Source organism: Macaca fascicularis, chromosome 2, assembly GCF_037993035.2.
Source record: "Macaca fascicularis isolate 582-1 chromosome 2, T2T-MFA8v1.1".
NCBI classification, from domain to species: domain Eukaryota; kingdom Metazoa; phylum Chordata; class Mammalia; order Primates; family Cercopithecidae; genus Macaca; species Macaca fascicularis.
In genome coordinates, this window is record NC_088376.1 from 169,172,278 (window position 1) to 169,189,142 (window position 16,865).

Sequence of the window (16,865 nt, forward strand, 5' to 3'; positions counted from 1 at the left end):
CCTCATATTTTTTTCAATATAAAAAATGTTAGAACTCTGTTACTATTTTCTAGCTATGGAAGAGAGAGCAATTCAACGGGCTGAACGTAGGCGAATCTTGGCAGAGAAGAAGAAAAAACAAGAAGAAGAAAAATTGGTAATAAATTCAAAATGCAAACTGAGTCAAAAAAAAAAAAGGATTTGTCTAGGTCTTTCTTAAAAAATGAAACCTCACTTTTTCAGAACTCTTGAGACAATAGAATTACGTCAACTTTGGAAATGGTTTTTTGGCCTACTGGCCTGAATTCTTTGACAATTTTAGGAAAATAAGGGGGACAGAAACATCAACATCATTAACACAGCAGGAAGAAAATGTTATAAAAATTGATGAGAGCCAGCAGATTAGAAGATTTACACATAAACAAGATTAGTGTATTATAGGCAGATGTCTGACCTAATGAATTTGCAAAGGGGGTTAGTTCTTATCTTCCAAAGTTTTGACCTAGACTATCCGAAGTAAATTTTGTAATTACCAAGAAAAAATAAACAGTTCTATCAGTTGGGGGTTTTCTGGTGAAATGAAAGAAAACCTTTTTCCTCCTAAACTGTTTCTAACTTGGAGTTAGTTTTTCACAGATAGGCAGTAAGAACTAAAAAGTCATCTTTTTTTTTTTTTTTTTGAGACGGAGTCTCGCTCTGTCGCCCAAGCTGGAGTGCAGTGGCGTGATCTCGGCTCACTGCAAGCTCCGCCCCCTGGGTTCACTCCATTCTCCTGCCTCAGCCTCCCAAGTAGCTGGGACTACAGGCGGCCGCCACCACGCCCGGCTAATTTTTTGTGTGTTTTTAGTAGAGACGGGGTTTCACCGTGTTAGCCAGGATGGTCTCAATCTCCTGACCTCGTGATCCGCCCGTCTCGGCCTCCCAGAGTGCTGGGATTACAGGCGTGAGCCACCGTGCCCAGCCAAAGTCATCATTTTTAAATGAAAAATTAGTGATATTATTTATGATCAGTCTTTCCTTCCCAAGTAGAAAAGGATTCTTTTGGAGAAACTTTTAAGTTATATAACTGATGACATGTTGATTGAGTTTTCTACTTTCATCACCAAGTGCAGACTTATTCCAGAGATAGGACAGGCACTTTGGTAGATTGACTATCCTAAACATAAAAGATCACATTTCTGTTCAAATTGAGGGTTCTGATTTTTCTGGGTTCTAATCTCAATCAGGCCCAGTTAAAGGCCCAAGAGGAGGAACGTCAGAAAAGGGAGGCAGAAGAAAAGGAGGCACAGCTTGAAAGAAAACGAGAAGAGAAGAGACTGAAGAAAATGGTTAGTATTGTCTATTTGGTCAGTCCCTGTATCTTGAGGCTTGCTGTGTGTGATACTGTGGCCCTATCCACCCTCTTTAAGCCAGAACTTCTATCTGGAATACTCTTCTCTAACCTTCACTTCTTTTCTCTATCTTATTTAGTGAAAAGCTACTCATTCTTCAGATCTCAGCTCAAACATGACTTTGTCTGGATTAGCCTTTCCTGCCCTGCCCATCCTCCTCTCCACCCAAAGTTAGGTAGGGTTCCCCTTTGTGGACTCTCGTCAAGTATCTTCCCTTCAGAACATAATTGACACTTATCATTGTGCATTTGTTTTATGGCTGTTTTATTCATTTCTACGTCCCCAACTAAACTGTAATCTCCATAAGAGTTAAGGGAACTGTCTGGTGTTGTTCACCATTGTATTGGCACCCAGCAGATATGTGTTTAATGAGTGAATAAATTAATTAACAAATGGAAGAAGAAGTGATAATACACACAGAAATAATAATACACACAGAAGAAATAAGAGAAAAAGCTCTTACTCTAAGGTTGTTAAATTCTGCTTGGGAAGATAAGGCCCAAAAATACAAACCTGTCAGAGACACTGTAGTAGATTATTTGCCATCATGTGCTACATAGACCAAAAGAGATCAAGGGGCCAGACGTGGTGGCTCACACCTGTAATCCCAGCACTTTGGGAGCCTGAGGCAGGTGGATTGCTTGAGCCCAGGAGTTTGAGACTAGCCTGGGCAATATGGCAAGACCCTGTCTTGACAAAAAAAAAATTTTAATCCTGGGAGCAGTGACACCTGCCTATAATCGCCAGCTACTTGGGAGGCTAAGGCAGGAGGAATCTTTGAGCCCAGGAGTTCAAGGCAGCAGTGAGCTGCGATTGTGCCACTGAGCTCCAACCTGGGCAACAAAGTAAGACCATCTCTAAGAAAAAAAAAAAGAGAGAGAGAGAGGGAGATCAAGAAAGTCATACAAGATATGTTTCATGAAGAATTTGGAAAAATTGGAGGCATTTTCATGAAAAAGAAATTTGAATGGAGAATTGTATTAGTCAGGATTCTCCAGAAAAAGAGAACCAGTAGGACATATAGACAGAGGGAGACTTATTTTGAGAAATTGGCTCACGCAATTATGGAAGCTGAGAAGTCCCATGATCTGCCATCTGCCATCTGGAGACCCAAGAAACCCAGTGGTGTAATTTCAGTTCAAGTCTGAAGGCTCAGAATCAGGGGAGTTGATGGTATAAATCTCAGTCGAAGAGCAAGAGAAGACCAATATCCCAGCTCCAGATGGCAGGCAGGAAGAAAAAGGGACAAATTCTTCCTTCCTTCTCCTTTTTGAAAGTTCTATTCAGGCCCTCAGCAGATTGGATGATGCCCACTAACATTAGTGAGGGCAATCTGCTTTACTAAGGCCACCAACTCAAATGCTAATCTTATCAAAAGACATCCTTAAAGACACATCCAAAAATAATGTTTAATCTAGCACCCCATGGTATAGTCAAGTTGACACATAAAATTAGCCATCACAAGTGCACCCCTTGTCAACTTGGCACCCATGCACATCTCCGTAAACCATAGTTAATCTGCAAATAAAGACAATAGCACGATCATAATTCCACCTAACATGATACAACTATCCAGCATACAACGGAAAACATACTAAACCATTCCTCAGAAGAGGAGGTAAAGTCCTTGTCTGATGTTTACTCTTCTCCATGATATCCCATAACTTAAATACTTACCTAGTATAAATGATGTAATGTTAGCAATACTTAAATACTATGATAGAAAGTTACATGATAAAAGAATAAGAGAAAAGAAAATGCACAAATGTATTCATAGCAAAATAAAAAGAAAATACTCATGACTATTACAGTTTTTGTTTCTACAGCTGGTTACATGGTTGTAACTGGTATTTATAAATACCTTCTTCCACTAACCCTCCATATTCCCCTTGCCTTCAGCAAGCACCTCAGCTGCTTGTGATTCTCTACCTAACAGGTGACCCAAACCTTCATTCCTAAAGCCACAGCAACATTCATTGTCCTGCTTGGATTAGGTTGTAGTTTTCCATTTACTCTAATTACAGGACAGTGTTAATACTAAGAGGCACCCTAACAAATCTCCTGTATTCCAAATGTATTCTTTCTTACCTTCATGTAGAGTAGTAGTTCAGTTCCCCCTTGGCAGGCAGGATCAGTCACCCCAAGCTAGCCCCATAACTCCCTTCTTTGCCTGTTGATTCAGTGGCACAAGGAGCCCAAAGTGGCCAGGTAGCAGTCAACTTGCAGTTAAGTGGAATCATTATGTCTCTTGGTGAAAGCATTCTTCCCTCTGGAACTAAGACCTCTAGGCTAGTAAAGCATAAAATCATGGGAACAGGAAGACAAATTTTTGCTAGTGGTATTACTAAGAGTAATAGTGTACCATTCTCATTTCCATCTCTTGATTCCTGGGCCCTTGAATCCTGGCTATCAGAGAAACCATGCCATGTATTGGATACTGATTAAGAGGATGTACGGACTTCTGAAGAACCTTCCCAAGCCCTGCAAGGTATTGCCACCTAGCTGGTGCTATAACTAAATCTTCAAAGGGCTATTCCAATGTTGGATCAATCCACCTGGTTCTGGATGGTAGGGAACATAGTAGGGCCAATGAATTCCATGAGCATAGGCCCATTGCTATACTTTTTTGCTGTGAAGTCAGTTCTTTGGTCAGAAGCAACGGTGTGGAATATGATGACGGTAGATAAGGTGAATCTGTAAGTCCACAGATGGTAGTTTTAGCAGAATCATTGTATGCAGGGAAAGCAAATCCATATCTAGTCTGTTCCAGTAAGTACAAAATGTTGCCCCTTCCTTAATGGAAGCAGTTCACTGTAATCAACCTGCCCCCGGGTAGCTTGCTGATCACCCTGGGGAATGGTGCCATGTCAGGGACTCATTGTTAGTCTCTGCTGCTGGCAGATTGGGTACTCGGCAGTGCCTTTAGCCAGGTCAGCATCGGTGAGTGGAAGTCTATGTTGCTGAGCCCATGCATAACCTCTATCTCTGCCACCATGGCCATTTTGTTTATGAGCCCATTGGGCAATCTCAGGGGGTCAGAATCATCAGTATCATAGTCATCCCCCTCTACAGTTTGTTCCACTGAAAGGTCTTCAGGGGCAGTAACACCAGTGGAGCTGTCATCTCCTATGATAGTGATGCTTTCTTCTTGAATACCTCTTGAAGGAATGCCTAAGGCTGTTTTACAGTTAACTTTTGGGTTTTTTGTTTGTTTGTTTGTTTGTTTTGAGGTGGAGTTTCACTCTTGTTGCCCAGGCTGGAGTGCAATGGTGCGATCTCGACTCACCGCAACCTCCACCTCCCAGGTTCAAGCGATTCTCCTTCCTCAGCCTTCCGAGTTGCTGGGATTACAGTCATGCACCACCACGCTGGCTACTTTTTGTATTTTTAGTAGAGATGGGGTTTCTCCATGTGGGTCAGGCTGGTCTCGAACTCCCGACCTCAGGTGATCCGCCCACCTCGACCTCCCAAAGTGCTGGGATTACAGGCGTGAGCCACCATGCCCAGCCAACTTTTTTTTTAAATAAGGAGTACAATCTAAAATAATGATAAAATGTATAGTGTCATTCTCAAGTATTATGTACTTCACATAATTATATATGCTATACTTTTATATGACTGGCAGCACAGTAAGTTTGTTTATACTAGCTTTACCACAACTGCTTGAGTAATGTATGGCGCTATGAATTAGAACAGCTACAGTATCACTGGGCAATAGAAACTTTTCAGCGCCATTATAACCTTATAGGGCCACCTTGGTACATTCAGTCTTTCATTTACCCAAACATCATTAGATAGCATCTGACTGTATATTTATTTTATACTTTGGGTTATTAAAAATACTATGTTAGTTATTTTGTTGCTCAAATTGTTTCAGCTTTGGCCACTGGGAGCTCTTTAAGGTTGGCTCCTATTGTCCCTTTGACATACCCCCATTATTTTGTGTTTTTTGGGCACTTTACTTTCTGATGCTATTCATCTTTTATTTTCTCATTGCCCTGCCCTCACGAATAAGCCATGTCTCTGAGGGTTCTTAGTTATAAATGGTATTTGGAAAGCAATATCTAAGTACTGAGGGTGAAATTGCTACTGGGGTGTCACTGATTATAGGACCTTGGCAGTTGGAGGTAGGTTATATATATATACTATGCTATGTATACACACCTATCTGTGTGTGTATATGTACATATATGTATGTGTAGCTCTACCTAAATATGAGTTCATACTGATGTTTCTGGCTCTAATCCAGCACTAGAGGGTTTATCCTATGCTTCCCTTCTTGCTTATTTGTAAATGCCCTCTGACAGCATGAAACCTGGCTCCCACAATTCCTCCACTTACTTATTTGTTCAACCCCAGGATAGATGTAAAGCAGTTTCAGAACTGATTACCCAAACCCCAATGAGAAAAAAATTACCAAATACAGTACAGTGTTTATGTACAGTTCCATTTATCTTTAACCCTATGGTTTCCAGTTAAAATCTGGGATACATGTACAGAACATGCAGGTTTGTTACATAGGTATACATGTGCCATGGTGGTTTGCTGCACCTATCAACCCATCATATAGGTTTTAAGCCCCGCATGCATTAGGTATTTGTCCTAATGCTCTCCCACCCCTTGCCCCCCAGCCCCCAACAGGCCCCAGTGTGTGTTGTTCCTCTCTCTGTGTCCATGTGTTCTCATTGTTCAACTCCCACTTATGAGTGAGAACATGCAGTTTTTGGTTTTCTGTTCCTGTATTAGTTTGCTGAGGATGATGGCTTCCAGTTTCATCCATGTCCCTGCAAATGACATAATCTCATTCTTATGGCTGCACAGCATTCCATGGTGTATATATACCACATTTTCTTTATCCAGTCTATCATTGATGGGTATTTGTGTTGGCTCCAAGTCTTTGCTATTGTAAATAGTGCTGCAGTAAATACACATGTGCATGAGTCTTTAGCTGGAGGCATCATTCTACCTGACTTCAAACTATACTACAAGGCTACAGTAACCAAAACAGCATGGTACTGGTACCAAAACAGACATATAGACCAATGGAACAGAACAGAGACCTCAGAAGTAACACCACACGTCTACAACCATCTGATCTTCAACAAACCTGATAAAAACAAGCAATGGGGAAAGGATTCCCTATTTAATAAATGATGTTTGGAAAACTGGCTAGCCATGTGCAGAAAACTGAAACTGGACCCCTTCCTTACACCTTATACAAAAATTAACTCAAGATGGATTACAGACTTAAATATAAAACCCAAAACCACAAAAGCCCTAGAAGAAAAACCTAGGCACTACCATTCAGGACATAGGCATGGGCAGAGACACCAAAAGCAATTGCAACAAAAGCCAAAATTGACAAATGGGATCTAATTAAACTAAAGAGCTTCTGCACAGCAAAAGACACTATCATCAGAGGGGATAGGAACCTACAGAAAGGGAGAAAATTTTTGCAATCTATCCATCTGACAAAGGTCTAATATACAGAATCTATAAGGAACTTAAATGTACAAGAAAAAAACAAACAGCTCCATCAAAAAGTGGGCAAAGGATATGAACAGACACTTCTCAAAGTAAGACATTTATGTGACCAAAAAACATATGAAAAACAAACAAAAAAAAGAAACTCATCATCCTGATCAACAGAGAAATACAAATCAAAACCACAATGAGATACCATCTCATGCTAGTCAGAATAGTGATTATTAAAATGTAAAGAAACAATAGATGCTGCTGAGGCCGTGGAGAAATAGGAACAATTTTACACTTATTGGTGGGATTGTAAATTAGTTCAACCATTGGGGAAGACAATGTGGTGGTTCCTCAAGGATCTAGAACCAGAAATACCATTTGACCCAGCAATCCCATTACTGGGTATATACCCAAAGCAATACAAATCATTCTACTAAAATAAGTTTTAAGTTACTTAGGTCAGCTCCTATTTTTCCCTAGGTCAGCACCTATTTTCCCCAGCTCCTTGAGTACAGTTTTGTCATTTGTTTTTAATACAGTCAGATTCATTTGTCACAGGCTACATTCCATCCTGGAATCTCTGACATTCTGGTTGATTTTGTTGTTTTTCTACTTTAAAGTTCACTCTTGTTAATGTACAGTGCTATGGCTTTTAACAAATGCAGAGTATTATAAAAAGCAGTTCCTTCATGTTACAACTTCCTCTGTATACCCCTCATTTTTTAATTTTTGTATATTTAAGGGGTATAAATGCAATTTTGCTACATAGATATATTGTAGAGTGCTGAAGTCTGGGCTTTTAGTGTACCCATCACTCAAATAGTGAACATTGAACCCAGTGGGACATCCGCCAGCCCCTAACCCCTGGCAAACACAGATTTGTTTTCTATTCCTATGTGTTTTGCCTTTTCCAGAAGTCATCAGTGGATTCATACAGTGTTGGTTTTTTCACTTAGTAAAATGCATTTATGATTCATCCATTTTGTTGCATGAATCAAAAGCTCAGTCCTTTTTATCATCAAATAGTATTCCAATAGAATTTCGTCTGCATATGCAAGTTATCTATTCCTCTGTTGATATTGCTTCCAGTTTCTGGCAATTATGAATAAAGTTGCTAGAAACATTTACATACATGTTTTTGTTTGGACTCATAAGTTTTCAGTTCAGCCAGGTGTTCACACCTGTAATCCCAATACTTTGGAAAGCTGAGGTGGATTTCTGGAGCCCAAAGGTTCATATCAGCCAGGGTAACATAGTGAGACCTTGTCTCTACAAAATAAAAGAAATTAGCCAGGTGTGGTGACATGCATCTGTAGTCCCAGCTACTTGGGAGGTTGAGGTGGGAGGATCGCTTGAGCTCAGGGGTTCAAAGTTGCAGAGAGCTATGATTTGCTACTGCACTCCAGCCTGGGTGACAAAGCAAGACCCTGTGTCTAAAAAAAATTTTTTTTTAATTTTTTATGTTTTCAATTCACTTAGGTAAATACCTAGGAATGTGATTGCTAGGTAGTGTGGTAAGTCAACGTTTAAGTTTATAGGTAATTGCCAAATTCCATTCCAAAGAGGCTGCGCCATTTTGTGTTCCTACCAATGATAAATGAAAGGTCTTTTTGTTGCACATCCTCATCAGCATTTGTTATTGCCAGTTTGGGGGGGTTAATATGTTCTAATAGGTACGTAGTAATATATCATTGTGGTATTTATTTGCATTTCCCTAACAACAAATAATGCTAAGAATCCTTTCATATCTTCACTTGATATCCATATATCTTCTCTGATGAAGTATCTGTTCAGATCTTTTGTCCATTTTTTGTTTACTTATTGTTGGGTTTTAAAAGTTCTTTATATATTCTGGACCAAGTCCTTTGTTCGATAGGTGATTTGCAAATATTTTCTCCCAGTCTAAGGTTTGTACTTTAATTCACTTAACAGTGTCTTTCACAGAGGAAAGTGTTAAATTTTAATAAAGTCAACCTTACTTTTTTCTTTCATGGATTGTGCTGTTGGTGTTGTATCCAAAACTAATCACCAAACCCAAAGTCATTCAGATTTTCAGTTTTTCCTTCACAAAGTTTTACATCTTACATTTAGGTCTGTGGTCTATTTGGAGTTAATTTTTTTTTTTCTTTTCTTTTTTTTCCGAGACAGGGCCTCACTGTCACCCAGGCTGGAGTGCAGTGGCACGATCTCGGCTCACTGTAACCTCCAACTCCCAGGCTCAAGCGATTCTCCCACCTCAGCCTCCCAAGTAGTTGAGACTACAGGCACACGCCACCATGCCCAGCTAATTTTTATATTTTTAGTAGAGACGTGGTTTCACCAGGTTGTCCAGGCTGGTCTCAAACTCCTGACCTCAAGTGATTCACCCACCCCAGCCTCCCAAAGTGCAGTACTGGGATTACAGGCATGAGCCACCGTGTGCAGCCCATTTGGAGTTAATTTTAATATAAGGTGTGAGGTATGCTGTAATTCATTTTTTATACAGATGTTCAGTTGTTCCAGTATCATTTGTTGAGAAGACTATTTTTTCTCCATTAAATTACTTGTATACCTTTGCCAAAAATCAGTTGACCATATTGTGTGGATCTATTTCTGGGCTCTCTATTCTTTTCTGTTGTTTCTTTATGTCTATTCCTTTGCAAGTAATACTGTCTTTGATTGCTGTAGCTTTATAGGCATTGTGAATTCCGCTACTCTATTTTTCTTCTTCAGAATGTTTTGGCTAATTCTAGTTCATTTGACTTTCCATATGAATCATAGAGTCCAGGTCTCACTATGTTACCCAAGCTGGTCTCAAACTCCTGGGCTCAAGCGATCCTCCTGCCTCAGCCTCTCAAAGTGCTGGATTACAGGCGTGAGCCACCACACCTGGGTCACAGAGGTGACCCAGCCTACTGAAAGCTTTTTTTATCATGCAGGGATGTTGAGTTTTATCAGATGCTTTTCTGCATCTGTTGAGATGATCATATTATTTTTATCCTTCATTCTGTTAATATGGTGTACCACATTTATTGATTTGTGCATATTGAACCATCCTTGCATCCCAGGGATAACTCCCACTTGATCATAGTGTATTATCCTTTTAATGTGCTCTTGAATTTAGTTTGCTACTATTTTGTTCAGGATTTTTGCACTTATGTTCATGAGGTATATTGGCCTATAATTTTTTTTCTTGTATTATCCTTGTCTGTCTTTAGTATCAGGGTAATGCTGGCCTCATAAAATGATTGTAGAAATGTTCCTTTCTCTTCAGTTTTTTTGGAAGAGTTTGAAAATAATTGGCATTAGTTCTTTAAATGTTTGATATAATTCACCAATGAAGTCCTGGGTTTTTCTTTGTTAGATTTTTAAATTACTAATTGAATCTCCTTATTTGTTTATTGGTTAGTATAAGGGTCTGTGGCCTTTCTTCCCTGTTCCCAGCTTCCTTGAACCACTCAGCTGTGCTGATTACTTCAGTAATCTGGGTAAGGTAAGAAAGAAGTGGGCCTCTTGGGCAGCATCCTACAAAGCTGAGGGAGCTGAATGTTTTCTCACTCTCCTCTCACTTTCCCCTATGGGAGGAATCACAGGCTGTGGGGGTCTCTCTTGGCATTGAACTGTGCTGCCTTGAGGGAGGGGTGACCCAGATAAAGTGAAACTATTCTTACCGTCTTCAACGTGTCTAGTGATGTGCTGGAACTTCACTGCTGGACTTCTGGACTTCCACAAAGGTACTCTCATCCATGGGTACTTGTCAAAAATCAGTGCTTCTGTGGGGATATGATGGTAGAAAGCTGCTACTCCACCATCTTGCTGATGTCTTTTCTCCATTTATTTAGATCTTTGATTTCTTTCATCATTGTTTCTCACATCTCACATTTTGTTAAGTTTGTACCTAAGTACTGCATTTTGGGGGCACTATTATAAATCATATTTTTTAAAATTTTCATACTCCATTTATTCATTGCTAATATGGGAATATAATTCATTTTAGTATGTTGATGTTGTATCCTGCAATCTTGCTAAATGCGCTTTTTGGTTCCAGAAGTATTTTTGTAAATTATTTGGAATATTCTAGATAAACAACCAGGTTGTCTGCTAATAAATGCAATTTTATTTCTTCCTTTCCAATCTGCATGCCTTTTACTTATTTATCTTGCCTTATTGCACTAGTTAGGACTTCCAGTATGAGATGGAATAGGCATGGGGAGAGAAGACATCCTTGCCTTGTTTCATATCTAGGGGGAAAGCATTCAGTATCTCACCATTAAGTGTGATGTTTGCTGTGGGTTTTTCATGAATGCCTTTTATTAGATGAAGGATGTTTTCATTTATTTCTAGATTGCTGAGAGTGTTTATTAACACTGAAAGCTCTTTCTGCATCTTTGATATGATCATATAGTTTTCTTAATTCCTCTACTAATATGGTAAACTACATTGATTGGTCTTCCAATGTAAAATTAGCCTTGCCTTCCTGAGATGAACTCCACTTGGTCATAGTGTGTAATTTTTATATATTGTTAGATTTCATTTGCTGGTATTTTGTTAAGAATTTGGTTTTTGGGGTTTTTGTTTGTTTGTTTGTTTTTGATGGAGTCTCACTCTGTCGCCCAGACTGGAGTGCCATGGCGCAATCTCAGCTCACTGCAACCTCCACCTCCCGGGTTCAAGTGATTCTCCTGCCTTGGCCTCCTGAGTAGCTGGGGTTAGAGGCACGCACCACCACACCCAGCTATTTTTTGTTTTTTTAGTGGAGATGGGATTTCACCATGTTGGCCAGGCTGGCCTGAACTTTCAACCTTGTGATCTGCCCACCTCAGCCTCCCAAAGTGCTGGGATTACAGGCGTGAGCCACCACGTCTGGCCTTTTTTTTTTTTTTTTTTTTGAGGTATTGTCTCGCTATGTTGCGCAGGCTAGTCTTGAACACTTGGGTTCAAGTTATCTTGCCTAAGCCTTCTGAGGAGCTAGGATTCTAAGCATGCACCACCACACCCAGCCTGCATTTCCTTTTTTTAAATATTATGTTTGTCTTGTTGTGGTATTAGGATAATGGTTAGCCTCATAAAATGGGGAAAGTATACCCTTTTTTACTTTTTGGAAGAGAGTGTGTAAAGTTGGTGTTATTTCTCTCTAAAATGTTTGGTAGAATTCACTGGTGAAACCACCTGGGCCTGGAATTTTCTTTTTTTTTAATTATTTTATATTAAATTTTTTATTTCTGTAGGTTTTGGGGGAACAGGTGGTATTTAATTACATGAGTAAATTGTTTGGTGGGGATTTGTGAGATTTAGGTGCATCCATCACCTGAGCAATATACACTGAACCTAATTTGTAGTTTTTTGTCCCTCACCCGGAGTTTTCTTTTTTAAGAGGATTTAAAATAATATATTCTATTTCTTTAATAGATATTGAGCTATTCAGTTTTTCTTTCTTCTTGAGTAAACCTTGGTAGTTTGTATATTTCAAGAAATTTGAGCATTTAATCTAAGTTTTCAAGTCTCTTGGAATAGAGGTCCTAGTATTCTCTTATGACCTTTTTAATGTCTGTGAGATCAGTATTGATGTCTGCTCTTTAAATTTTGATATTGGCGATATATATCTTCTCTCTTTTCTGGTTTACCTGGATATCAGTTTTATCAATTTCATTTCTTTTCAAAAACTAACTTTTGGTTTCATTGGTTTTCTTTGTTATTTTCCTCTTTTCAATTTCATTGATTTCTGCTTTAATTTTTATTTCTGTCCTCCTCCTTCCTTAAGATTTTGCTCTCTTCCTCTAGTTTCCTAAGATATAAACTTAAATTATTGATTTCAGAGCTTTCTCTTTTTCTTTCTTTCTTTAGAGACAGGGCCTTGTTCTGTTGCCTAGGTAGGAATGCAGTGGTGTGATCATAGCTCACTGTAATCTCAAACTTCTGGGCTCAGGCAATCCTCTCACCTCAGCCTCCTGAGTAAATGCGACTACAGGCATGCACCACCATGTCCAATTGATTTTTAAAATTTTTTGTAGAGATGGGGTCTCACTATGTTGTCCAGGCTGGTCTTAAGTTCCTGGGCTCAAGAGATCCTCCCACCTTGGCCTCCCAAAGTGGTAAGATTAAAGGCATGAGCCACCATGCCTGGCCTCTCCTTTTCTAGTATATGAATTTACTGCTGTAAATTTCCCTCTAAGTACTCTTTTACTTGTATATCATATATTGATATTTTTATCTTTATTTAGTTCAAAATATTTTTAATTTCCCTTGAGATGTCCTCATTGTCCCATGGGTTATTAAGAAGTTTATTCTTTAAAGTTTAAATATTTGAGGACTTCCAGGTAACTTTCTACTAGTTTAATGTCTAGTTTTAATTTCTAGTTTAATTTCATTATGTTCTAAGAATGTATATTGCATGAAATTATAAAGTTTTGCTTTATGGCCCAGAATATTGTATATCTCAGTGAATGTTCTGTGTGCACTTGAGAAGAATATGTATAGTACTATAGTACTAAGCTGTCATTGGTCTGCAAAAATGCCAAGTCACATTGAGTATGTCTGTGTCTTACTGTATCTATATCTATATTCTTACTGATTTTTCTGCCTGCTTCTATCAGTTATTGAGAGAGGAATATTGAAGTTTCTAACTAAACTTGGGCATTCATTTCTTCTTTCATATCTATCTGGTTTTGCCTCATGTACTTTGAAGGTTTGTTATTAGGTGCATGTATGTTTAAAAAGACTTACATGGCTGGGCGCAGTGGCTCACACCTCTAATCCCAGCACTTTGGGATGCCGAGGCAGGTGGATCGTGAGGTTAGGAGATCGAGACCATCCTGGCTAACAAGGTGAAACCCTGTCTCTACTAAAAAAAATACAAAAAAATTAGCCAGGTATGGTGACAGGCACCTGTAGTCCCAGCTAATTGGGAGGCAGAGGCAGGAGAATGGCATGAACCTGGGAGGTGGAGCTTGCAGTGAGCCGAGATCAAGCCACTGCACTCCAGCCTGGGCGACAGAGCGAGACTCCATCTCAAAAAAAAAAAGACTTACATCTATGTCCTATAAAATTGAATGTCTTATAGACATCATATAGCTGTTTCTTCATTTGGTATCTAATCTGATAATCTCAGTCTTTTAACTATTACATTTAGCCCATTAACTTTAAAGTGATTATTGATAAAACTGGATTAAAAAAAAATTTTTTTTTTGAGATGGAGTCTCACCCTTGTTGTCCAGGCTAGAGTGCAATGGCGTGATCTCAGCTCACTGCAACCTCTGCCTCCTGGGTTCAAACGGTTCTCCTGCCTCAGCCTTCCGTGTAGCTGGGATTATAGGCATGCACCACCACGCCTGGCTAATTTTGTATTTTTAGTAGAGACTAGGTTTCATCATGTTGGTCAGGCTGGTCTTGAACTCCCGTCCTCAGGTGATCCACCCATCTCAGCCTCCCAAAGTTCTGGGATTACAGGCGTGAGCCACCACACCTAGCCACAACTGGATTAAAATCTATCTTCTTGTTAGCTATTTTCTATTTGTTGTACTTATTCTTTGTTTTTCTTTTTTTTTCCCCTACCTTATCTGGTTTTAATTAAGCATCTTTATGATTCTGTTTTATCATTTTTTTGTAGTTTTTATTTATACCTCTTTAAAATATAAATATATAAACATAAATATAAATGTAAATATAAATATATAAATATAAATGTGTGTGTGTGTATATATATATATATATATATATATATATATATATATATATATATATTTGAGATGGAGTCTTGCTCTGTCGCCCAGGCTGGAGTGTAGTGGCATGATCTCGGCTTACTGCAACATCTGCCTCCTGGGTTCAAGCGATTCTCCTGCCTCAGCCTCCCGAATAGCTGGGATTGCACATGCCCACCACTACACCTGGCTAATTTTTGTATTTTTAGTAGAGACATCTTGACCAGGCTGGTCTCAAACTCCTAACCTCGTGATCCACCTGCCTCGGCCTCCCAAAGTACTGGGATTACCGGCGTGAGCCACTGTGCCTGGCCCTCTTTTGAAAATATTTTTAGTTACCCTAGTGTTTACATTTTTAAAATAATCTCCTTCTACCTGAGTGTGGTAGCATGTACCTGTAATCTCAGCTACTTTGGAGGCTGAGGCAGGAGGACTGCCTGAGTCCAGTAGTTTGAGACAAGCCTGGGTAACATAGCAAGACCCTATCTCAAATAATAATAATAATCTCTTTCCACCTTCAAATAACAACACTTTATATGTAGTGAAAGAACCTTCTATCAGTATTTCCCAGTTCCTTCCTCCCATTCCTTTTGGTATTGTTGTCATGTTATATTTTTATGTATACTATAAATAGCCAATGTCTTGTTAAACTTATTATTTTAACAATTAGTTTTCTCTTAGTGGAATTAAAAATAAGATGATTACATTTTACCTTTATTTCTTCTGTTTCCCATGCTCTTCATTTCTTTGTATAGATCTAAGTTCTTAACCTATATTATATTCTTTATGCCTGAAGAACTTTCTTTACCATTTCTTGTAGGGTAGATCTGCTGGCAGTGAATTCCTTCAGTTTTTATTTGTCCGAGAGTCTTTATTTTTCCTTCGTTTTTAAAGTATGTTTTTTGCTGGATATAGAATTCTGGGTTGACAGGTTTTTTTTTTTTTCTTTCAACACCTTAATGATGTTACTGTATTGTTTTCTTGCTGCCTGGTTTCTCACAAGACATCTACTGTAATTCTTACCTGTCTTTCTTTGCGGGTGTCTTATTCTGTTCAGGCTGCCATAACAAAATGTCACAGACTAGGTGGATTAAACAACTGAAATTTGTTTTCAACAGTTTTAGAGGCTGGAAAGTCCAAGATCAGGGTGCCTGCATGGTTGGCTTTTGGAAAGGGGTCTTCTTGGCTTGTAGACGACTTCTCACTGTGTCCTCATATAACCTTTCCTTGGTGTTTGTGTTTGGAGACAGAGAGGGAAGAGGGAGAGAGCGCGTGGGAGAGGGAGAGAGTGCATGGGAGAGGGAGACAGCACGTGGGAGAGGGAGAGAGCGCATGCGAGAGAGAGCAAACAAGTGCACCATGGTATTGCTTCTTATAAGGACATTAATTCTATACAATTAGGGCTGCACCCTAGGACCCCATTTCACTTTAATTACTTCCTTAGTGGCCCTATGTTCAAATACAGCCACAAGAGAGGTTAGGGCTTCAACATAGTTAACTTTAGGAGGACACAAGCATGCAGTTCATGACAGTAGGTGTTTCCCTTTAGCTACCTTCAAGACTTTGTCTTTGATTTTTAGCAGAATATGATATGTCTAGGTATGGTTGGTTGGTTGGTTTGTTGGTTGGTTGGTTTGGTCTTGGCTTTGGTGGTCTTAAGTTTCTTGGATATATTATTTTGTGTTTTGTTACTGATTTTGGAATATGTTTGCCCATTATTTCTTCAAATTATTTCACTTGCCCCATTCTTTTTATTTTCCTTATGGGATTTGTTATGCCAGTGTTACATTGTTTCATACTGTCCCACAGCTCTCAGATGCACTATTGTGTTTTTCACTCTTTTTGCCTTTCAGTTTGTGTAATTTCCATTGCCATATTGTCAGGTTACCTGATTCTTTCCTTGGCTGTATCTTCTAGCAGTAAGCCAGTTGAAGTGCCTCTTCTATCTCTATTGCCATGTGTTTTTTTTTTTCTAGCATTTTTGTTTTGAATCTTTTTTTATAGTTTCCATTTCTCTGCTAAAATATCTGATCTGGGATGTCTACCTTTTCCATTAGAACATTTAACATTATTTTTGGAAGTTATTTAAAATTCCCTCTCTGATAGTTCCAACATCTCTGTCATATCTGAGGCTTGTTCTGATGATTGCCTCATCTTTTCAGGGTGTATTTACTTCTTATCTTTGGGTATGCCTTGTATTTTTTTGTTGAAGGCCAGACCTTTGTTCAGGGCAATAGAAACTGCAACACGTTGGCCTAGAGTGTGGAGATTTGTACTAATTTAGCCAGGAATTGGGCTATGTTTGAAGCTTGTTGTTGCCATGGTCACCATCATTGAAGTTTGT

The 16,865-nt window shown here is 39.0% G+C and overlaps 1 protein-coding gene across 3 annotated transcripts in view; it reads left to right on the forward strand.

The window, feature by feature from the left end:
* Positions 1-16,865, forward strand: part of CCDC191 (coiled-coil domain containing 191) — an 88,653-nt gene that overhangs the window by 50,378 nt on the left and 21,410 nt on the right. For 2 of the 3 annotated variants that reach the window (XM_045385459.2, XM_045385460.2), the window contains 2 exons: positions 54-136; positions 1,206-1,307. In XM_045385459.2, coding sequence (XP_045241394.2) covers positions 54-136; positions 1,206-1,307 — 185 coding nt within the window. Of the gene's footprint in view, positions 1-53; positions 137-1,205; positions 1,308-3,783; positions 3,859-16,865 lie in introns of all 3 variants that reach the window. The other variant, XM_015445351.3, reaches the window with a different exon arrangement.